Below are 25094 nucleotides of genomic sequence, written 5' to 3'. Positions count from 1 at the left end.
CAATGAAATGGCCCCTGGCTTCAATACAGATCAGAACATAATTCATTCTGCAAAAGGTAAGCATCTACCAAATTAAGCCTTCTTACAGTGAAAATATCTACTTAAATACTACAAATCAAAACTCTAATATCACTGCTGTTCTAGTATGGAACATTTGAAGAAAGTATTTAATGCATCAGCAAGAGCCATCTTTCATTTGCTATTTCCCAAAATGCTAGGGTTCTTCTTCATTCAATGATTTCTTCTGTTACATGTTTCTAGCACATTTTTAATGAGAAAACCAAAACAGCAAGAGTGAAGCTATTCTGCCTCCGCCTTAAGCAACTCAGCTTAACTAGCACCAGTTCACAGCTCAGCAGGTACCATTTGATTTTAGACTTGACCCGTTTTTCAAAGAAACTTACCCATTACTAAACAAGATTCTCTTTGTTATGGACAAAACAAACATGCTCCTAATACTTAGGGGGTACAGTGCTGAGACTGCTACATTGAGAAGAAAAACAGTCTGCTATGTGTGTGCACAGACTTGGAAAGTAAAATGTATGTGACAACGTTTGGAGAAATGTCTTTTTAATAGAACAAGTAAGACAGGTAAAAGGAAGTTCAACAGCCTTATATGCTTTTGGGTGTCAGTATTCTGGATCAGGGAAGGAGGTGTTTTTCTTGCTTGTACTCCCTCCCCCCCTTTCTCTTTCATTTAAAGTAGTCATGTCAATCAAGTGACACAGATTGTCAATGGAAATATTCTGCAGAAACGCTTCTCAGAAAACCAGAAGTCTCACTATGGCTAGTTTTTTGCTTTGTTTTTCGTTTTTGGTTTATTTGTTTTTGTAAGTCAGTTTACATAACAATATTATTTATGGTACTGCAACACTAACTGCAGTTAGCATATGAAAATAGGAAAATCCAAATAGCCAAACTTAAATCACCATTAGCCTAGCTAGAAATCATACCTACCTTCTTTTAAGGTGGCCACTGCTGAAGCAGAAAGCAGCAACATTTTAATTTCTAACCTCAAGAGCAATTATCTTCATTTTACAGTGAGTTACCCAAAAGCCGCAAATTGAATCCAGATCTCTTTAATGCCAAGGGCAGTACCCTAATTGCTGGACCATACAAAACACAGCACTAACCACATTAGACAGTTTTCAAACCCAAAGCTTAATGACAATATTCTCAGTCCTGAAAACATCATTACACCACTATCCATATTTTCCTTCCTTTTTTTTTTCCTGCACATTCAGTATCAACCTTTTCATTCACTTCTGGAAATATAATTTAATCCAAAAGGGCTAAGATGTATGATTCCAAAGGTCTGCTTTGGAGCAGGCAAGCACAAGTGACAATATGATATGATAAACTGATGGAAAGATCTAGCTCTGATTTCTTACACATTCAAATATTAAGATCATTGTATCAGCAATGATACTGACAAAGTGGTGAGAGGGGAGACAGTAGCAAACGATGCACTTATTTTTCCAACACGATTAAAATACTCAGCAGATGAAAACAATGTACGTACCTGTAAGAGCCACTTGCTCAGTTGGATGAAACTTTATGGAATTTACTGTGTAAAACAAAGTAAAGCTTTAAGCTAGCATACTAAAAGAATTATTTCACAATGCTTTATCATAAAAAGTATTGAGACATCAAGAAGTCTTCAGTTTTAAATAACTTCTTGTCAGATAGCAATCTCTTAGGTGAGAGAAACCACAATGATATTTGAGTACATAAACCTATGCAGTATCAAAGAAAGCAGTCACTGTCAATCACAGATACCACAGTACACATTTTCTAGCAAGTTATTTCCTAAACCTAGTGCAAGTGTTTTGTGTTAAAAAGGACAAACAAACTATATTCATGTAATCATGTGCAAGATGGCTGGAGATAAATTCACTTTGGGGAAATTTAGAGCAGTAAGTAATCATAATTATTTATAACATAATGAAAACTTCCTATATAGGACCATCAACTTCCTGATTAATGCTGCAGATTACAGGAACAAATGCCTAAAGATCCAATGGAAAGAACATAAATCAGACTTCAGTCCTGCAAAACTACATGTAATTGAAGCATGATTGTTTTAAAGTACAGTTCTGCAAGAATTCTATCAGCCTACAAAGCTGTTCTTAGTTCAATGTATACGATTCAATTGCTTACACTACTAAGCACTTTCATTTTCAAAATCCATAAGCTTCTCTTCAATAGTTCTTCAGGAAAGAACTTAAAAATCATTACTATCACACAAGTAAAAGAGATGTCCATGATCTCAAGAGAGTGCTAGAATTTAGTAGCAAGTTGGAAAAGTTACTCATTATTCATGCTGAACTACCTCAAGTCTACTAACTGCTGCCATCCAACATCCCTGCTCTATTTCCAATCAACTGTCAAACATAAGTAAACAAAGTTTAACTAAATACAAGCTATATGAACTGAAACTTAACTGTAATTATTTTCTTTTAAAACTTAGTTTACAAACTGTTTAAATATAGTTTGAAGTCTTTTATTATTTTCATGATTACCCAAAAAGCAATTTAAAAACAAACTAACAAACAAAAAAATCTTCACCTCAACACAGGAGCTGGGTGCGCGCTAGCTAAGTTTGTGGTTGATGCTAAATTAGGGGAAAACGCTGATTCCCTTGAGGGTAGAGAGGCCTTACAAGGCTATCTTGATAGATGCAAGTGCTGGTCAATCACCAATCGTATGAAATTTAACAAGAACAAATGCCAGATTCTGCATCTGGGACAGCATAATCCTGGATGTACATGCAGGCTGGGGGACAAGAGGCTGGCATGCAAGCCTGCAGAGAGGAATCTGGAGGGTTTTGGTTGATGGTAAGATCACTATGAGCCAAAGACATGTCCTGGTGGCCAAAAGGGCACCATTCGTACCCTCACCACACTGCAAGCAACCTGAGAGACCTCTATGAGTTAAGTGTTACCTGTTGTCTGTATGCATCTGTCTATTGGGTGTTAGAATCCTTATGCTACAGGAGCTAGAAGTCGTAGCAGCAAACAAAAAAAAAAAGTAGAACTCCTGGCTGAAAGCAGCTGACCTTACTGCACAGAACTTAATCCTATTCGTGTCCTTGCCACAAAGGTCACGCGATGTGCCAGCTGCATTACCTAACCAGACATACCAGGTTAACAATGGTGTTCCTTATCTTCTGGCTGCATGACTCGATGCTCCATATGAGATATGAGAGCTCAACTCTCATCAGCAAGTTAAAGCTATGGAAAACATCACCACCTTTGGTCTATAAAACCAATATTCTTACCCATTACGAGGTAGAAGGGAGCTAAACAGGTGCTTGTTGTCAAACTGGACACCAAAAATGAAGATCAACATCAAAACACTTACTGCACTGCATCTTTCCACCCAAAGAGCAGTACAAAAACACTAAGGTCACATTTCTGAAACGTTCATACTGGTATACAGGAAGACAAATAGGGAATTAACGGTCTTCAAAATAAGACTTTAATACCATGCAGTAAATTATATATCGAATCACACATTGAACAAGAAGTGAAGATTGATGGTCACCCAGCACCTGTATCTTGTATCCCAAATAAAACACAGCCTCTACAAAATAACCAATTTCTGATTATGTAAGCTTCTCTTTGTTCTGCATACGCATGAAGGCCTTAATGAATTCTGACATTTAACTTCTAAGTGTTGTAACTGTGTCTGTTAAATTTCTTTATATGGAGTTGTTTATTCGTTCAGCATTTGCAGAACTGTCGTAATATTCCTCTCTAAAAAAGAATCACATTAGAAAACATTCACTGTATGAAGACTCATGGAAATTTACAGTTAACTTGCTAATGGTGTTGGCAAACCTGACAGTAAAACCACAATAAACATTTCTGCAGTTGTCCAAAACACACTTCCCCCTCCCAAACGCATTCTGCTTCCAGTTTACACAACACGCCCTTATCTTACCTGATCCAACGTGCCCTGCATACTTGACAAGGGACTTCCCTGTTTCTATGCTCCAGAGCAAAGCAGTATGATCTACGAGATTAAAAAACAGCTGTAAATATTGTTACAAGTGTATACTTTTAACTCTGATTCAACAAGCTAGTTATCTTGGGCTGTACAGCACACCACACGAAATGGACTTCAAATCCAGGTAATGCCAACTCCTCTTGACCATTAGCTTACACATAAAATAGAAAAGCTTCCAATCATTACAACTTAACGCAACTCTTAAAACAAGTAAAAGGAATTACCCCAATCAGATTAATCTGCAGGAGGTATCAAATGGCTAATTCTACTTGTGGTATTTTTCCTAACTTGAAAACTTGATTTTTGGATCACTACAGGTACCTCGAATAAGTCAGTGACCCACAGGGAAGTTAACTGACACACACTTCAGAAAGATCAACAAGGATGCCTGAATTTTCTGAAGGCTAAATGCATTTCAAGGAAAATCCAACTTAAGGATTTTTGAGGTACTGAATTTCTTTATATCGACTTTTTCAGAGCTGTGCTCATTGGTGGAGTGAAGTATTCAGGAATGCTTTTGATCTACATTTGCTATTGTTTAGAGACTACACCACAATTTTCAGAAGATTCAAGCAACACAAAACGTTACCAGCAGATGCAGTTCCCAAAACCACGGGCTGAGTTTTCGCGACACTGACATCCCAAATACCGTCCCTGTGGCCAACATATTCCTTTACCAGTTGACAGATTGCCCTTGATGTTGTAGTCTTAAAACTGGAGACAATCTGAAATACCAGAAAGACCAAAATCTTTTTTTCCCACACTAACACAAGATTAAGTAATTATTTCACAAATACAAATAGATAGCAATTTTTTCATACCAATTCTTTAGTTTTCAACAGTTCACTGTTGTCAAGAATTTGACACTTGATAGCAGGAAAGTGAGTTTGGATGCAAACATACCACATGATTTCTTATAATATGTCCCTTTTTACAAAAGGCTAAACAACTTTGTACTACAGCAATACAACCTCTTTGAAGTAAAATACTGTATAAATGCAGTGCACACTTCCCATCAGTGTGGGTAAAAGATTGCCAACAACAACAACACACCTTCCTATTCCCTAACGATTCTAATTCCTTAACAATTCCAATTGTCTATTCCCAAACAACTATAACTGACAACTTAAAGACAATGTAATCTTAGAGAAAAATCTATTAAATAATTCTAATAAAAAAACAGAAACATTTTTTCACCTTTTTAAGTTGCAAAAAGCTAATCAAATCAAGCTTTAATCTGAGAGCATCTGACAGTTTATTTGCACAATAACGCATTTTTCAAGATATGTCAAACTCATCTAAGCATCTGATAAATACATTTCCTCAATGTTGTTAAGGGAAAACAGAGAAGACTCAGTAAACCCAAATTAGTATGTGCATAAATAATAAATCAAAGGAAGAGAAAATCTAGCAAAAATGTGAAAACTACAAGACATTATAGTACAAGAAAATAAAAGCCACTCAGTATCTATAGAAAAGTAATCCACTTGCAGAAATTTTGTATTTTCAGATGACAGGGGACTGTAATACTTTTAAAGAAAAAAAAAGTGTCTCCCTGTAACACTTCCAGAGACAACTGAAAACAAGACTGGTGAAAGATTACTTCAGTGAGAGCAAAGTCTCATTTAAAATTACCCTCTTATTATCCCACAAATCTCTTATCCTGCATGCAATTAGGGGAAAGTATCTGTCCAGCTGATTCAAAACCTTTAAATGCTTCAACACAAATCACATTAAGACATCTACAACGTAGCAGAAGTTAGAAAATTAAGCCTACATTTCAGATACAGTAAACTAAGGTTAAAATCTCATTAGTTTGTGGCATCGAAAAAGAAGGTCCAAAGCACATCATTAAAGCAAATTATTTTTAAGAAATGTTCTTAAAGGGCATCTTCCAGACTTAAAACTAGGGTACATTCCAAATCCTGAGCACGTCAGCTTTCCAGTGGCAAAATGATAATGCCCTACATGAATTCCAAATTAACCGTTAATATGCATTTCTGTTTCATGGCAGCAGAAGCAATGATTATTAAGGCTGCATTGAAAAGAGAATGGGTTAATGGTAAAGTTGTTAGTTCAGCCATACTACAGAGTTTTATAGGTGATGAATACAATCCTGTGGGTGCAGCCTTAACAGTGAATGTTGTCCTTGAACTAAACAGAATCTATCTATGAGAAACAGAACAGCAGAATTCAGTAAGGAACTAAGTAACAGTTACTGAATAATACAGCACTCAGCTCAAATTCCAAACTTGAAGTTTTTCAACTCTCAGACCCACGCTCAAACTACTTTTACACTCTATTTTTCTAATTTTGAGTCGAATCCTCATGCAAAAGTCGTATGGGAAACCTAACTCCTATTCATCAACAAGCACTGATGTTTCCAAAACTGCTGGGCAGTACTTTCACTAATTCTTTAATAGAAAGGCCATAATACTCCTCCTGGAGTATCAGCAGTTTTGAATGAACATGAGGGATAAAAGCTCAAGAATATTACATGTTTATAGATAGATACAGATATTTATTTATTGACTCTTTCTCTACACACAAAATCTTTTACAGTATGTATATATATGCACACACACACGTGTATACACTCCTCTTTTGCTGTCTCTCAGTTCACATCCCAGTAATTGGATTAACTGGATCTTCCCTGGGTTGCATTCTGGCTCCTTACACATTCACAAACATTTCTTCCAGGAAAGGAAAGGAAGTATTTCAATACCATGCAACTTGCTAGATGGCTCTGCACTGCAGAAAGTTTTTAAATTACTTGAGCAGACCTCCGATTATCATATGCAAGTGCAAATAACTGAGCAATATCTTGACAGTGTTCCAGTTTGTCCTATTTGTTAAATCAATACAGTTTCCTGTACTTCCTTCTGTACAGAGATTTGCTAGTGAGAAAGCAATTGTTTGCACGTAGTGTCAAAACACTGTTTAAAGATGTCTCTGAAATGGACAGGATACATTAGAAGTAAGAATGAAAACTTGGCCAAGTCAGGATCAGCAACACTGCACTGTGACTGACTAATGGAATTTACGGTCAAACAACATTAAAGCACTGAGGTTAAACACTACCTCTACCAAAAAGTTTTATTCCTTTCTACTGCTCAATGGACAGGTGAAGAAATACCTTCCTTTAAGAGTCCTTTTCCTGGTCCAAAAGAATCAGAGATCCTGGAAGATAGTTCATGACGAAGCAAGTTACGCAATTTCAGTTTATTTTAGGATTCTGCATAAACTGTTAACGTGCTCCTGACATCTTATAAACTGTTACAGCTGGGGGTTGTTAACATCAGCAATAAAGTTGCCATCAATGCATGAATTTCATGGAGTAATTCTTGCATTTGCAGAACATTTAATTTAACGTTAAATAACAGCATCTTGTCCATTAACATACACAAAAACGACTTTTAGAGTATCAAGCACTAAATCTACTCTCTCCCCAGGATTTGAGCACCAGTGGGTTACCCCAGGTGCCAAAAGTATCCTTATTCTCTGATAAGAGTTTTGCCAACTTGAACGTTCTCACCTCTCCTCTTTACATCCCAGTAAAATCTGATTCAAAGTTGCAGAAAGAAATACGCCACCACATTCAACCATGTTAGTTATCAACTGATATAATCAATATGATGCTTATCGTAAATTAAATTCTTGTTTCACTACTCAGGACTACTTCGATGTGCATGCATATCAGAACACCGGGAAGCAAAGCAGGTACTCAGGATTCTCCCAGTTTCCCATGCTGAAGTTATGAGGTTCACCTGTCTTGCCCAGGAAAGAATGAGCACTACATTGCTGGCAAGTAAAAGAAGGCAAGCATTTAACAGCAGCCTTAAAAAAAAGATAAAAAAAATAAAGCAGAAAGTATTAATTGATAACTCCATAGTATTGTACTATTAATACTATGTTGTCCCTACGTAAGTGGCCTCATTAAAGGATTTATGAGTCATTAGCTATTAAAAAAAAAAAAACACAACAAAGTATTATCTCTGGTCACCAGCTTGGCGAGAATAAAAAAGAAAGTTTGAGAAACAACAGGAAAAAAGGGGAGACCAAATAAAACATGAACTCAGATGTATTTCACCACACTATTCTTATTCTCTCACTTTCAAACTACTTAATAGATTGTACTTCCAAGACACCTGCAGTCATTCTATTGCCTGCAACAATAGTCTCCACAGAGTTTCTCATAATTAGGTTCACAACCAGATCTCACTGTTTTTTCCTCTGAGACATCACATTTTATTTACTCTTAACGTATCACAAAATTACCCTGAGACAGGGCAGAAAGAGCAGCAGCTAAAACTTAAAAATGTGAAAACCAGAAGTACCGAACAGACGTCGCTGTACAAAAAGAAAACCATCAGAAAGGGTAATTGTGCTAAGAGACCCGACAAAAAGATAGCTAGCTACTAATTTGCAAGGCTTGTGACAAAGAAAATGAACTCATAGTTAAAAAAAAATAAACCTACACTACAATGCCTATTCATATCTGAGGTTCCAATTTCAACTGCAATATCCAAATCTATATTCAAAAAAAAAAAAAGTCATCTAATTTCTGTTTCCTTCATCAAAAGGTTAGCTATCTCTACAGAAGAGCAATCTCACACAAACATACACACACATGCACATGCTCTCCCCTCCAACATTCGCCCTTTAAAAATGTGAACAGTTACTGTAAAAAGGTGGTGGTAGCGTGGCTGAAGCAATGAGTAATAGATGAATCCAAGATAAAGATACTGTTCCTCATTAGGCGGGTTCACATAAAGCACAGCACTACTCAGCTTAAAGAAACCATAATTTACAACTTCAGGACAGCCATGTTAGTCTCATGAGTACACAGTGATGAGTAGAGGTTTAATTGGTCTCATACCTTGCTAGTAGATGCCTTGTAAGTTGTCTTTAATTTCTGAGAAAGCTGACTGGTACTATGACTGGCTGTTGAGACAAATAAATTTAAAGGAAGATATTTCAAATACAGCATTAGCTTATTTGTGATAGGTAACTGGCATCAATTCCCTTTAATAAATTCTAAGTTTAGGCCAGCCAAGTACAAAAAAAAGTACATTCAGAAAGAGTATATAGAATTATCTGTGGTTCTCTTACCTTTTGTTTTCAGTTGTCCTTTGCTCAGTTCAGCTCCATCAATTGTCTGTCCTTCAGCTGCTAAACGCTCATTAAGCGTATCAATCTCTCTACGTACTGATGAGAGCAAAAATTCACATTAACACAAAAAAAACTAAGTATCATTAACAACGTCATTAACATACTATTTAAGAATTGTTATGTAACGTATGCACATAATGTATTTTGCACTAAGGACAGGAAAACAGATCAACTGTGATTTTATAGAAGCAGTTCTCACCAAGCCATAAACCAAGGCTCATGCTGAATGTTCCAGAGATCAACCTTGACCCAGATTCCAAGGAAAGCATTACTGGCTTCTAATTACTGTTGCTTTTACTATTAAACGTGACTAAAGATTAACGAAGCAACTTCTGTGAAATAAGTGACCCACCTTTACCGACTGAAATCCAAGAGAAGGCAGAAAACTTACATCATCAGAAATATTTTAGCCACAAAATTAATATGTCATTTCTTGGCAAAGATTTTACTCATCATGAAATAGTATTTTCCCCAGAATGCTTGTCTACTGCTAGTTTCAGAAAAAAAAAAAAGGAAAACAAACATGCATTTTACACTCTGAAATACAGTAAAAGTGCTGAAGAATGACATTTACATTTGCATTTAAGTGTTTTAGAAACATCAACTACAATCAAAATGTTTTTGCATGTTACACAGAGCATGCATTTGCAAGAAGAATCTGCTTTTCTGTCAGTTATTGATGACTCTTGCTAATGCCATTTGAACACCAGAGTGATGGCATAGCTAAAACAGATCAGGTACTTGGAAGTGATTTCCAGTTGCTGGGCTGGTTTAAAGTGCCCCAGCTTCATTTTATAAAGATGAAGATGGCTTAGAGTTTTTCCTCAAAATCTGGGCTGATATTCTTCAAGCATCTTCCTTAGGTGAAACATGATTGAGAGGCTTTAGCTAAGCAGTTTTTAACTGTTCTTAAGTCTAGGTCTGTCTTTTCCACAAATTCCTAGGACTACTATTTTAAAAATAAATAAATAAATAAATAAATAATCACTCATTCCCAGACTTTGGAATAAAGCTTTCAGATCCGGGAGAACATACTCCATCAGCAGAGCGGTTTTTGACATTTCTGAGAAATTCACAGAAGTCTCAGTCATAAGCACTAGAAGGCAGTTCGCAACTGTGTATCAAATCCAAGTGCCTGCAATGAGCAAAGCAAGGTTCTCTTTCCTGTGTTCCAGGTCACATGCACCTAAACTTATTAAACACAGAGTGAAAGAGAAGTAAACAAAGAGACAAGCTTGTAGTAACAGATGACTGAAACAGACAAACCTGGCAGACTACAAGAAATGGCTGAAAAAATTAAAAAAAAAAAAAAATCAAGACTGCAGCCTGGAAGGAATCAGAAAAGGAAGAAACTAGAAATTAGCTGCAATAAGGAAAAGTGGATATATGAACAGCCAGGAAAGAAAAACTGAGATTCTCCACATAAAATAACTAGGAATTAGACCATGAGCCACAACAACAGAGTCAGCATCAAAAGAGAAAAATTTGGAAGTTGTCAGGGAGACAGAAAGAGATCACAAATGCCAGAAGCAAAATATAACTACCAGGTGAAGAAGAAGGATGCAGAAGCAACAGAAATGGGACGGAAGGAAAATAACCATGCTCTGGAGGATAAATTCACCCTTTGTTTTCTGACAAACATTTGTGAATTTCTGTAAAATCGGGGGGGAGAAGGGGACACACAATACTTTTCTTACTTCCAGCCAACTTCACAGCAGGAGGCTGAAAACTGAGGTATGCAAATTGTCACTACTGCAAGAAGTGTGTAGTGTCGCTGACGGCCTTTAACCACCACTACCTCCGGTTTTTAAAATAAGAAAAAGGCAGCACATTTTCCAAAAGCATGCAAGAATGTTTTTGTAACATGAGCGTTTGCTTTAACTGTGGTAACAGATTAGGTTTGGAAAAAAGTTTGACTGGGAGCCAAGACAGACAGATTCCACAATTCAGAAGCCAAGCCATGCAACACAGCTTCCAGAACCCAACAGGGAAAATTTAGCAGGGGCTTCACAATATGGTTGCTTGTTACTTACTTTGGATCCTCTTACACCACTTTAGATCATTTATATTACAATACAGTCATTACACGTAGAACACTTTTTCCAGGTAACACCTGGGATTTTTAACCAAGTGCTCAACTTCAAAGTTCACGAGCAGCTGCAGGTGCTGGTTATGCAATGCATGAAGCAGTATGATCCAGAAACACTACATTTTATACTGTTGTGATGTGGGGTTTTTTTGTTTTAAGACAATTTCTGACTAAAATTACATCATTAAAATGGAGCCTGTAAATATATATTGCAGACAGACTCAAATGTCAACGGCTGCACAGAGTTACTGCCAGATTAAAATGGTATAAAACCAAACGTACAGCGACAAGGAGACAGCCACTTCCCTTTCGTTTGCCAAGAGCCAAGGAGGGTATCACACATCAGTTCCCGCTACTTGCGTCAAAGAGCTAAGAAAGTTATTTTTCTGAAAAGGGACAAACGCTGTCTTTCACTACAAGTTCAAAACAATTCTTGAATTCCTCACAAAAAATAAATTAATTAAATTACAGTATCCAGTGTAAGCTCTTTCAACTAGAGCTCCTACATCCTAAGTCCAAACAGTTCGTAAGTTGCTGAAAGAAAGATATACTCACATTCCAAATTTTCAATATACAGGTTTTCAAACTCCCGCTCTATTTGTCCAAAAAGTTCAAGGAGTGTGTTCCGAACAGAAGATGGTAGCTTAGAATCCTAGGAGGCAAAACACCAGGTTTTATATTTTTATTTAGATATTATCTATGTATGCATATATATATATGTATATATATAATTTTACTCTGAGCTGCAGTTACCTTTCAATCTTATGCCATTTTTTAAAGTTTTCTACCTCCTGGCAAAGAGGGAAATTAAAGCTTCTTCTAGCACAGAACACAAAACAAAAAGCTTTGGGGACATTTCTGTCCAAAAAATTCATTTTACATACGCTTTCTCTTTCAAGGGACAGAATTCAAGTGACCAATTTTTTCTGTTGTTTTTACTAGAGAACAATTATAAAAATGTAACACAATAAAGGCAAAAAAAGGTGAAAAAAATGTATTGTAACGTCAAGATGCTTCTAGTTCAAGAAGAAAAATACCTCTGGTTGACAAAGCAATTTACAAGTTGACTATGCACTACTTCAGAAACTGCTTTGTGATGATACCTCGCTATCAAACCTTAAGACAATCTAAGCTTTTAAACGGTCACCTATTTTTGCCACTAGCCATAACTAAGTGTGAAAGAAACAGCAATGTCTAATCCTTCCCTCCCCCATATTATTCAAGAATCTCCTCCTCGCAGAAAATATTTTGAGATAAGTTTACAGAGAAGGGCTGAATTTTTCTTCAGCATAATCAGCATCGCAGTTCTGAGGCATAAAAACAAGTACAAGATAAAACCACTAACACGGGATTTAAAGGGCCCAACTTCAATATGCAGTTCAACCGCAAGTTTCTGAAGGCAAACTACTTAAATTTTATTCATCTGCCTCTGAAATACCACGTTGTCTCTAAAGAAACACATACCCACATACTGAGTACTGATTTCTGTTGGGATGCAAGGTGCCCACTCTATCAGTTACTGAAGACTTTTGAGAAGACAGCAAGTACAGGAAAAGGCAAATGACTGCAGCACACTGATAAATTTGCGACCCAGTACTAACAAATATGTTATAAAACTTAAAGCACAGTATGCTACTAAAAAGTGGTACATTAGAAAGGAAAAAATGCTGTCAGAAGGATGATAACTAGAGTAAATTAATCCACTAGCTGGCCTAATCTACAATGACGAGCTGCCCTTGTACACCATGCAAATAAATTATACTAAAACTGTTCTTTTCTTCTGCTGGTGATAGACCACAATATGTAGTTGGCTTACTGCAGTTATCATTTACCGACTTCGCCAGTTGTTTTAAGAAGAGTTTCCACTTAGTGAGCCCTACCCTAACACTGAAAAAGCTCAACTATTCCTTTGTAGTATATCTAACCTGTCATCTTGGAATTCATCTAGCAAAAATACAGGGAATGTGCCAATTAGCAACTTTTTTAAAAAAAGTAAAAGTATATACCTTAAAGTCTTGAAACCATAAGCTCTGAACAAAAAAAGAAATTGAGTCAGCTCCTGCCACAGCACAAACCACCACTATTTCAGGTCTTGGAAGTACAGGAAAACCATTACTGAGCAGAACAATAATACAGAAAACCACCCAAATTAGAGTGAACATCATTATTTCAATGCAAGTTTAAGAATGATTATGGCTTGTTTTGTTCTTACATGTTCCAGCAAACCCAAACCAAAAGAAATTGGTTCCATTCCTATAAACTGACTGAAATATGAAGAAGCATGTGCACACTAGCCATTAGAGGGCAGCATGCATCTTTGATCAAGTCAGCATCTAAGGGACCACAATTTAGCCTAACCTTCTGGTTCATACATTCAGGATGACTGAGTTAAAAAAAAGAAAAGCCTATCATAATCCTCACTCTGTACTAGCTAACAGGTTGTCTCTGGACATCAAGCTTAAAGAGAGGAGCAAGAGCAACCAACAGCCACAACACAGAGCACGCCCGCTTTGTGCACAGCTGTCTTACACCTGTTTCATGGCTACTTTCAACATGGAGAAGCAGGCACAGTGCTGAAAGAAGCGGCCCTACACTCCTCATGTCTCCCCCGTTACTCTGTTCTCCATCGTCATCTGCCTCCCCCCGGAGAGGGTACTTTTGTTCATGCATTCAGAGAACCAGAATATCAAACAGATCCAGATTAAAACCAGCCTGGGATAAAATTGATTAAACAAGAACACTACACAAATTAAACGCTACCAAAAGAAATACTGAAATTCGAAGAATTATTTCTGATTCAACTACCCTCTAATTCCATACAGCAAGGTTATAAAAGACACTAAACTAGCTTACTAAAACTCCAGAAACAGGGAAGGAGAAGCAGGAAAAAGTTTTTAATTTACTTCTCGGAGCCTGATAGTGTTAGAAAATCTAAACCTGTCCTAAAACAACCAACACGGTAAAACACACCCATTTCCTTTACTAACTTGAAAGTTGGCATTGCTTAAATTAGCTTATTAAAATACCATGTAAAAAGTATTTTCACAGATAAGCAGACAGCATTATCTAGATTTCATGCGGCTTGCAGCTCTGATGTGAAGTAGCTCTATGCTCTCTACACATTAGAGCTGGCCACTGGCTGTTCAAGGTTAAAGGTCAACAGAATTAACTAAGAAGACACATAAAACATTTAAAACATCTACATATTACAGTGCAATACACCTGTGGAGTCTGATAAATACTAAAATAAGTTAATGTGGTTTTTTTTTTGTTCTTTTTTGGTTGTTTTTTTTTTTTACACTACACAGAAGCAAACGCACGACCTCTCAGCTGCCCTTCCCTCCTGAAGTAAGGCTGTAGCAGCCCAAACACGAGCAGTTTTCTGTCCGAGGAAGTATTTCCATCCAACTTCCAGATGACGAGCAGCAACACCTTAGGCTCTGTCAGTTCTCAGAAAACTAACAGTGTAATTAAGTGAATAATAGATTCAGCACAAAAGCCTGTCACACCAGAGAAAACACAAGCTGTTCACTTCAGAGTATCTGCAGACCAGAAGAGAAAATGAGGTTTCTCATAGCTAAACGCCGTTACTATTTCAAGTCAACTCTCTGATAAACATCAAGTTTTGCATCATCTTTGCCAGGCCCACACTAATATTGCACGTTCAACTTGAAAGCAGATAGCTTTCAAACTGCTACTTGCTTATCTTTGCTAGTACTGCTATAAGCACCTCCTACAGGGGTCTTACCTACAGTTAATTTCAATATTTAAGGTGAAGCATTCCAAGTGGCTCCAAACTGCACCCACTATAGAAACTGACATGATTTAAAAAGTTACAGAAGTTTGTGGCTGCTGTTCTTTCCTTTAAATTAACTGCACAGAAAATCCCACCTGTATCTGAGCCAAGTTCAAAAAAAAAAAAAACACACCACAAACAAAAATCTAAGTTAGCTCAAGCCTGTCAAGTGGGCAATATTTATTTACTTTATGGAAAGGAATGCAGAAGAGTGTTCTCGCTAACGCCTTCCCTATCAGAGTTGTAATAAATACGTATTTCAGTTTATCGTACTCCTAAGTTACTTCTATTCCAATTTCAAACTTATGAAATCAAGAACCAGTCTTCACCTTAAAGGTATGGGGAGATGGCAGGGGGACGTGCAGCAATCTGAACAGGCTGTTTCTTTGGATTTGTTAATGGTTTCACCATTCATGTAAGAATATGTAAAAGCTAATAAAAAGCTTCCCAAGTCTGAAAACAACCTGAAACACTCAACATCTGCGTCAATGGTCTTCAAAGACAGCCAGCACTTGAAAGCAAACATGTCTGCAGTTTCTCCAACTTCACTGGATGTATTTCATCACTTACGTTTACTTAGCTTCTTCACGTAGGAAACACTCTTCATTAAAAACAACAAAAAAAAAAGCTAAGGAAGTTACCCACGCAGTAGCGTACTACCTTACCTGCCCTTCCAGCATGTCTCTCTGCAGCGCCGCCCGTTCTTGCTCGGAACTGTTGGTTCTTCGGATGGAAAGGCTGTGCGATTTACGTTTCTGCTTTGCTTGGCGAGCAGATGCACAACTTCCACTTTCTATTGGCATTACTTCAAAAAAACAGCTTCACAGAGGCTCCTATGATAAACTAAGGACAAGCATTAAATGTCACAATTTGCTTTCCCAAACGAATTGGAGGGTTTTGGTTTTTTCCTCAAAATAAAATTCTACTCAATTTTGGAGTTCTTTGGGGTGTCATTAAAATAGAGAGATCCTATTACTCATATGTTCAAAATCATATGTATAAATGCAAATAAAGAATGGAATCACTTCCGCATTACCGTTTCATTAGCTTACAAACCTCTGCAAAAGGAAAACAAATTCCACTACCTTGCTCATTTTGGTGAATACCAGCAGCAATAGCCCCAAAATGCTTCCAGGAAACAATTATTATGCGTACTATAGTTCACTGAAATGCATGCAAAAATTAAAACCCAGCTGGAAAATGAAAGCAAACAGACATGATAATTTAAGGACACTGTCAGGTTCAAATTGTATACGGCAACTTTAAGCACTAGCATAGGAATTTCAGTACACATGCTTGTTTGCATATAGCAGATTTTAGTTTTAATGACATTCTGAAAACTACTTTTTAACATTTTTGACAGCTCATGGTTTCACTTTCTTGGATAGTAAAAGTGCACTTGCCTTAACGTGACCACTGAAAGCGAGCCTGACTTACCAAGTTGTTGCTGTTAATTTTCAAACTTTGTCAACATTTTAAAGGCAATTATGCATTCTGACATCCTTAAAAAACCTGACAGTATCACCAAATAGCATTACCATGCATGATCTACTGCTTTCCCCTGTGTAAGAAAAATCAAATCATATTTGATTTCTTGCATAAATACATGGAGAATATGTTCTTTACCATCAATTTTTTATTATTTTTAAACAAACATCTAATTTCTGGATTTATTTTTTTTATTATTACACCTGATATTCAACACCAATTATTTTAGCTTCATGGGGTACCAGCTGTTAAACATTTTGAATGTTTCAGGATTTGTTATTCAAAATTTTTTGATCGTGAACATTGAGAACAAAATAAAAATTCATTCTCCAGCATAAAAGATTTCTGAAACAACAATTACAACTTAAAATAGCTGCAACAGTCTGCAGAGAAATAGGAGAGCAGAGTTGGCAAAGCTAACAAGGCAACTGAGCTTCCTTTCAGACAAGATGATCAAAGAAAAATTTAAAGCAAACCCAGGGCCACTTCCAATTTAAGATCCGCCAACACACTAGATCTCAAGCTAGGAATGAGCACCATAGCTACGAACAAGATTAGGCATTAACCACTTCGGTGTTTTGGACATGGTTTTTCCAACTTTTTAACATATCATAAAGCCAAGGAAAAGCAGAGCTTACTAAAAACACAGTATACCATGAATAAAAACAGCTTCAAATTTGCCTTGTTTTTTATACATCTTTTTATATCTTCATTTTGTTGTATAAATGAGCCTAGATTTAATTAAGGTTTTGCTGCCCATAATCCTCAAACCTTCTAAAAAATATAATTGGTATTTCAATTAGTTGCTGGAACACCTGAGCTCCAGTAACCTGACACCAACCCCCAAGTGGATCTAAAATAAAACTCAGGTTGCACCACCAGTAGCTTGTCCTTCACTGAAATGATTTCATTCATTTCCACCGGACCCTGCACAGCCCTCCCCTGCACCTAATCCCACTGGAGCTCTTCGTGTGTGATTAAGCAGTAGTAACTAATTACCTATATTCACAAACCAAAGGAGAAAGAAGAGAAAGAACTATCATTTAGTAGTTTCTTATTTCACTAGGTTTCTTTCTTCCCCTGTGGCTGGATCCCTCTATCACAGAAAGACAGGGCTGAAATTACAAAAAAGCCAACCCCATAATCGAGTTATTGCCAATTTTCTGGGCTTCGCTGAGTATTTTCCTGTTCTTGAACATGTGGTCAACAATTAGGAACAGGCTTTCAGCACTCCTCACATTTGTTTCTTTCTAAAGGCATCAAGCACTGTTGGAGATTCTCCTCTTTCTTATCTCACCTGGAAACCCCTCTTTTGGTGGTTTTCAGTTTACCAGTTTCTGTGGTGTTCGTGATTAATTTCTGAGGCCCATTGCAACAAACTGTGCACACGTGCATAGATGTGTTGAACAGTTTTATACCTACACATACACACAGTTGCATATAATCATATAAATCAGTTTATACCATTTCACTTCAACTCTGTGAAGAGAAATCTGATTTCTAATTCCTGCCAGACACCAGCTGCTAAGCTGTAGGTACCGACAGAGATGTTAACAGCATTTATATTTACTCCTTACCAGGCATTGTTTTAACTGTGTTAACTCCGCCTGCCCTCCGCTGCCAAGCTCCTTCATTTTAGAGGACGTCACCAAGCTACACTCTTTTCTGGACTGCTCCAGGACGTACAGATTCGGCAGCTCTACATCAGTACGTTCCACCATGCAGAATTTAAAGGGACACGGTCAGGCAAGATTGTACTTTTACATAGCGAAATGCTCCCATTAACTGCACGAGAGTTTCTATTTTCAACGCCGCTAAGCAAACAGAAAAGGTAAGAGACACTTCCATATTGTATGCACTTCACCTGCAGCCAGTGTCACTGCCAGGAGCCGCGCTCTCCTCATGCACCAGCAGGACCACGTCGCTCATGCACTGCCCTGGAGACAGCAAAGCATGCACGCTCCTCCCCAGGCCCGGCACCAGGGCACAGCCAGAGCAAAGCTGCAGCCAGAGAGGCAACAAGCAGGCACGTGTATACAGAGGACAGGAAGGAGACAGGGGACTAGCCCAACTCTCTGGAATATTAGTCATAATTCCACCCAACAGCCTCGAACTTTCAGGAAGGGAGCAGTAGTTCAGAGCTTATAAAAGCAAGGCGTAAATTCGGGTGGAAAAAGGAATGACAGTGTCCCTTTAAATATTGACTTCTCCTTGACAATTTCAGAAGTGTTTGGAGGCCACGGGGAGAAGCTAGGGATTTTCCAAGGGCAGATTTCACAGAACAAATCCTTGGCAATACGATACTAAAATTTAAATAAATAAGGTGCTCATTTCTAGCAGTTACCTGATTCCCCTCATTACGTAAGGTTTTCAAGCAGTGAAAATTACCTGTCCAGAATATCAGTGTCATGTTACATATCCTATGAAAACCATATTAAATATTGATTAGTGAAACAGTCAGCAGTATGCAAACCAAAGTTTTTCACATTTCTGAAACGTTTGTAGTTAGAACACAGAAGACTACGGGAAAGGGGGGAAGGGAATGTATCAATACAAGTTAGGGCTAAGCACCAAATCTGAGTCAAACAAAGTAAGAAAAAAGGCATCAAAATGACCCATTATATACTGTTAGTCAGACGTAGTTAATCAGAGCTTTGGAATGCTATAAACGGGTTCTGAGAAGACACATTCATTTCCCTTTGCTTAGCAATACTACCAGGAGGAACAAAAAGTCACCAAGAAGCATGGGACTAGTTTCCTGAACCAAATGAGGCCGAATTCACAACAGCTGAAAATTAGCATGGAGTAAATAAAGCTGAACAAAAGTACTTCCCAAGGAAAAAAACAACAGAAAAGGCGGAAGGCTGTTGTATTACTAAGCTACACTCAGTAAAGGCACACCAGTAAACCAGCGCTGTACTGTTACAAAGTGAGCTTGTACGACACACCAAGCATTCCTGCACGATTGTTTGGGAAAAGGCTGCTTGCATAGGGTTCTTCACACAATGATCTGTCAGAGCCTCAGGACTGCTACCAAATGAATGTCCAACAAAGTCAGCCAGCAGAAGTAGGGGAAAAAAAGGTGTCCTAGAAAACAGTCTAGACCATAGGTGGTTACCGCTTTCTGAACGCAAAGCTACTCTGGCATTTCAATTATGCTGTTTAATTAAACTCCTATCATATTTTATAGCACGTTAAATTAAAGCTCTGCCACCTACCTTTCTGTAACAGATGTTACCATGTATTCAGTCACAGGAAATATTTCATCGGAGTTAACAGCAAACCAGTTACTGTTCTATTCAGCTACGAGAAAGAAAGGGCACTGAACAGACGTGCACACACAGGTCTTACTAGACTTAAAAATTAATTCACTGCAGCCATCAACTGATTCTCCTTGCACGCTTCTGCTCTCGAGCATGGAACAAGAGCAGCAGACTGCTGAAAGGAAAGAATTCCTGGGGTATGCATACTGCTGAAGCCAAGGAGAAAATCTGTTTTAAGAAGTGTCAGAGCGCAGACAGAATGGCTACAGTACTGCATTTCCTTTTTTGTTCATTCAAGACAACACACAAGGCTGGAAAGGGAAAGCATCAGGAAATTTCAGCAACATCTCTTACCCAAGATCTCCCTGCTCCATTTTGTTTAAAGTTTAGCAATGCTAACACTTACTATTTAAAGGATCGTCAGAAACAAAACAAAACAATTTGACTGGGTTTGTGTGCGCTCTTAAATCTCTTGAACAGTTTCAGGTTTCTCTGTTTCAAATATGTTTTAGAACAAAGTTTCAGCATATACTATATAAGAAATGAAGGCTTATTGCAACAGCAATTATTGTCCTGCGCAACAATAAAACTTAAAGAAACAAAGATGCAAATTAACGTGTCTTTTCATAAAATTGGGAAGGAAAGGGGAAAGAGAGGAGAACGACTGCAGTTATGAGGTTCTCAATTACACGTAACTGAGTTTGACAGCATTACTCAGGAGTTAAGGGAATTTAAAAATCAACTTACACCACTACAACCTTTATTAACATGCAAAGGAATCAAATTTAGAAGAGTTTTGAAGTTTTCACCGAACAATTAGTTTCGAGGATGCTATACGTTCAAGTGCAGTTAATTCAATGCAAATGCCAAGAACACAGCACACCTGAGAAGGATCAGGCTAAGCAGACTTCTTTGCAAGGCTCAATGTTTTTCTAAAGATAAATATTTAGGAAACAAAACCATTCCGGATCATCCTAGATGATGCTAGAACCACTGATAAGTGTGCTCAAACCTAACAAAATCCACTCGAGCGTTACAACACGATTTTTCTTTCCCCTAAATTTAGAACAGCACGCTCTCAAACAAAACTGGATGTTACCTGAAACGTAAGAGGGGAGAGCAGCCCCCAGTGAAAAGGTGACAACCTCCCTTTGACAGCAAGCATGGTAAAGGAACCGCACCGATGAATTTTAAGTACGTTATACAGCTGGGAAGCGATGATAAAAACTTCAATGGATTAGCAGGAACCTACCCCGAGCAAGCTTCTAACGCCAACATTGAAGAGTAAAGCAGGGCAGTTTTGCTGCTAGCAAGCTCTGATCTTGCTAATTCAACTCTGTCAGCAAATGTTGCGATCGAAATGCAACACAGACCTAGCCTGCCGACTGTTAGTCTACTAAAGCAAAAAATTATACCCCTAGCCATACATACTTGTTTTAGCTGATATTAAACGATAATTATTAAAAGTAGATGACTTTTTATTTAGAATATGGAAGAAACCTGCCCGAGTCTACTAATAATCACCAGACCAAGACCTCTGAAGTGAAATTGCTGATGTCGTGAAGGTGCACGACGTTCCTGTGAGAGCTCTGCTACCTACACTCACGAAATGGGCTCACTGTTTCTGCTAATTTAAACAGCACAGTGTACAATACAAGCTTACATTTAACACTAGTTACTTACCTCTGCAGCATATACTGCGCTCTAGTTTATTAACAAGTATTGATTAGCTGACTTTTCTTGAAGAGCTCAATAAACAGCATCAAGTCCTGCTAAACTACTTTCTGCTGGTTAAATCCCAAAGAGCAGCTTTCAAACATACTTTATTTCCTTAGCTGTTTCACAGAGCCTTTAGCTCTCGCTCCTGTATCAGCAAATCCCTAATAGCTTGGAAGTAGTCTAGATGCTTGCACAGGTATGCAAATACAAGACCCGAGGGTGAGGAATCCCAAGGAAGCTCAAGCACAAAGGTGGTTTAGCCAGGTATTTGTTTAAGGAAGCCCTGCATCTAATTAAGAGGTCAGATTCTTGCTCTGCTGTTCTCCAAACAATACATAGGTGCTTATTACCAATGTACTAGATAAATTGCCATCACATGTGTACGCAAGCAAAGTGACCTCAGGTATCACTGCCTTTCACTTGGGGATATATCAGTTGCTAATAAATTATTTTACTGCTGAGACATCAGCAGAAGCAAGCAACTTAGATGCTAACTGTCACACACCTAGCAAGCCTTTCTGAAGCACCAAGAAGCAACCCTTAGACAGCACACCCCTGAAGCATTTCCTCCTGTGGCCGAGCAGGAAGAGCTACCAAATCTTCCGACAGCACACATAGCAGCCCTGCGAGTACCCAGTCCCACCATTTTGAAACACCAGGTCTCGAAATAGTCGGCAGGGGTTATTCATTGAGGAGAAAACAAGAAACCCCTCTGGCTTAGGAGACTGTCCTGGTCCCTCACTGCTCACATGCAGAGCACTATGAAACTTATCCCACAGAGGTTTGAAGTGGTGGCATCTGGAACAAGCCCCACACCCAGGCCTACACCTCACAGGCTACAAGCCTTAGTTAGCTCCTAGACTGAAAAATTGCACAGCGTAACCCCTACCTCATCTCAAACATACAAAATACAACGCAGCTTCCCTTCTTGCTGTGACACGCAGTAATTCTGGTTTGCAATTTCTGGATCGTGTAACAGCAAGCTCCCAAGTTCACCCCACTCACAAGACTTCTCCCCTGACTATACCAACGCTCCCAAGCACTTCAGTCCGTACCTGTGGCTCTGCATCCACTGAACAAGTCCTAAATTTAAAAGAAACACGACGTTATGAGCATGTCCACATTAGAGAGAGACGTCTCATCTCAGAGTTACCTTTAAATTCAACATACTAAACTGAGTTTAGGGACAAGTGTACACATAAACAAGCGGCATTAAAAAAATTTACACTGGCCTTTGCCTTAAATTCTAACACTTTGTGCATGCTCTTCTTAAAAAACCTGCCCAAGTACACAACACATACAGCTACATTTAAAGTTACTACAGAAAGACAGGGTAGGGCTGACGCATGCACAGATCTTATCTAATATAAACTACCCATAAGAAAATGTACCACAGGATTCTTGAGGTTGCCAGATCTCTTTTAAAAATCTGATGTTAGAAAAAATGACAACAGCAGGCTTGCTTGGAAAACAGTCTCAGAACTTTGTTTAGGCAGAAGGATATTGCCCTGATGTTTCAAACCCAGCGCCTGAACAATAGAGATTTGTATAATTTCAAGGTGTACTCAATGACATTGAATCACCTCAAAGAAGCTGTTCCACCAGTTCTTTAGGTAAATCCTCCAAGAATTACTGTTACAGACAGCGTGCTTGAAAGTGCTGTAACAAAACAAACTTCCACAAGCTGGAAGGGACAACGAGTAATAAAAACACACGTCGAAGTTTCCCTTTTCTCACAAGACATCCTTGAGCAACATCTCAGGGCTTAGCTTGAAAAAGTTTCCCTCATCTCCACATAAGCACCATCTTTTTCGTTTCCTACAACTGGAAACAAACCTACTCAACCTTTCAACACGTGAAGCATATTAATTCCTCCCTGAAATTTGTTTCCACGGTTTTTAGCTCAGGGAAGGATAAAGACAAACTGCAAGTGAACCTTTACAGGCCTGAATTCCATGCATTTTGGCCAGTTCTGAGACACCCTCCCACAGCCGGAGGCCAGGTCTACCCGATGCCTCCCCAGCCAGCGTTCCCCGTGCTTGCCCAGCCGTGCCCCGCTGCAGGGGATGTAAAACGGGGCCTTTTGGGGTTTTAACCCCATTTCTGCGTGATGAGAAGGTCTGACCCGAGCCGTGAGCCGCGGCGCTTGGCTTGTCCTCTGGATACACAGCAGGAGGCAAACAAAGTTCGCCAGCAGCCTCCTGAGGAAGCGCTCCCATTCCCACCGCCTGCAGGACTGGACCATCCCTACGCCCTCCGGCTCGATTAAAGAATAAAACTAAATATATATATATATATAATAGCTGGCATAGGAGAGCGGGCAGGCTCGCTCTGGGCGATTTTCGTTTTTAGGGAGGGATGCGCCAGGCGCTGCCGGCGGGAGCCCCGCTTCCCTCAGCGGGCCCCGAGGCGCAGGGAGCCCACAGCCCGGGTCCCCCCGGTCCCCACAGGTCCCCTCCCGGTCCCCCCCGGGTCCCCCCGGTCCCATCCCCTCGGGGCAGCCGCCGCCGGCGGCGGGCGGGAAGATGGCGGAGGCGCGCTGAGGGGAGCGGGCGCGGCGGCCCCGCACTCACCTGTCAGCACCGGACGGGCGGCGGGGGGGCAGCGGCGGCAGCAGCAGGAGGAGGAGGAGGAGGAGGAGGAGGAAGAGGAGGAGGAGGAAGGCGGGCGGGGCAGCGAGCAGCCCGGCAGCGACCCGTCGCGGTGCTGAGCAGCCCCGGCGGCGACATCCGGCGGCGGGCGGAAGCGCAGCGCGGCCCCCGCTCCGCCGCCATGGAGACGGGGCCGGGACGGGACCGGGCGGGAGCGCGGCGCTGTGGGGTCCCGCCCGCTGAGGGGCCCCTCTGTAGTGGGCTGCCCTCACCGCACCCCGTCCTGCCCCAAACCCCAGCCGTGGGCGTGTGGTGTGGGGCGAAACCCGCCGCGGAGTTACAGCGGGTTGGGGGGGGGCTTGGGGAGTCCCCAGCAGGGAGGCACCTGTGTGGGGAGCAAGGCAGCGAGGCACCCCAAGTGTCCCCCTAAGCATTCTCCTCAGCATCCCGCAAAGTGTCCCCTTAGGGGTCCTCCTCAGCCTCCCCCTGAGTGTCCCCCTAAGCATCCCCCTGTGTCCCCCTCAGCGTCACAACTGTCCCCCAAGTGTCTCCCCAAGTGTCCCCCTAAATGTCACTCTCAGCATCCCGAGTGTCCCCCCAAGTGTCCCCCTTCAGCATTCCCCTGAGTATCCCCCTAAGTGTCCCCCTAAATGTCCCTCTCAGCGTCCCCCTCAGCATTCCCCCAAGTGTCTCCCCAAGTGTCCCCCCAAGGATCCCCCCCACCATCCCCCTCAGCCTTCACTTAATGCTGACATTTAAAAAATCCAGCCTGCTTTTCCTTACTGCACCCTCACCCCTGGCTGAGGAGGGAGATGAAACTTCACTAAGTCGCAGACAGAATTCCCTACTTTTTGATACAGAAAGGCAGAGAAATGCCGAGTCTCGGTGCTCTGCCAAGCGGGACCGCCGACACCGTGACAGAAACCGAGAATCAAAGGTAGCTGCTGCGGTCTGCTAGCAGGCTG

The 25094-nt window shown here is 39.9% G+C and overlaps 1 protein-coding gene across 10 annotated transcripts in view; it reads right to left on the bottom strand.

Annotated features, from left to right (window-relative positions):
* The window catches only part of WDR37 (WD repeat domain 37), a 41112-nt gene extending 16833 nt beyond the window's left edge, over positions 1–24279 (bottom strand). The window contains exons 1-11 of one of the 10 annotated variants that reach the window (XM_035564309.2): positions 24112–24262; positions 22594–22621; positions 19775–19859; positions 18945–18976; positions 15734–15911; positions 11828–11924; positions 9124–9219; positions 8891–8955; positions 4601–4736; positions 3946–4017; positions 1523–1567 (exon numbers count right to left, since the gene is read on the bottom strand). In XM_035564309.2, the coding sequence (XP_035420202.1) occupies positions 1523–1567; positions 3946–4017; positions 4601–4736; positions 8891–8955; positions 9124–9219; positions 11828–11924; positions 15734–15871 (649 nt within the window). In that variant the 5' untranslated portion in view covers positions 15872–15911; positions 18945–18976; positions 19775–19859; positions 22594–22621; positions 24112–24262. Of the gene's footprint in view, positions 1–1522; positions 1568–3945; positions 4018–4600; positions 4737–8890; positions 8956–9123; positions 9220–11827; positions 11925–15733; positions 15912–18133; positions 20291–22593; positions 22622–24111 lie in introns of those variants that run through there. The other 9 variants (XM_050708944.1, XM_035564314.2, XM_050708947.1 and 6 more) reach the window with 9 other exon arrangements.
* Between the last annotated feature and the right edge of the window lie 815 nt (positions 24280–25094).

This window comes from Cygnus atratus, chromosome 2 (assembly GCF_013377495.2).
Source record: "Cygnus atratus isolate AKBS03 ecotype Queensland, Australia chromosome 2, CAtr_DNAZoo_HiC_assembly, whole genome shotgun sequence".
Taxonomy (NCBI): domain Eukaryota; kingdom Metazoa; phylum Chordata; class Aves; order Anseriformes; family Anatidae; genus Cygnus; species Cygnus atratus.
The sequence above is the reverse complement of the archived record's forward strand: the minus strand, read 5'-3'. Positions and strand labels throughout refer to the sequence as shown.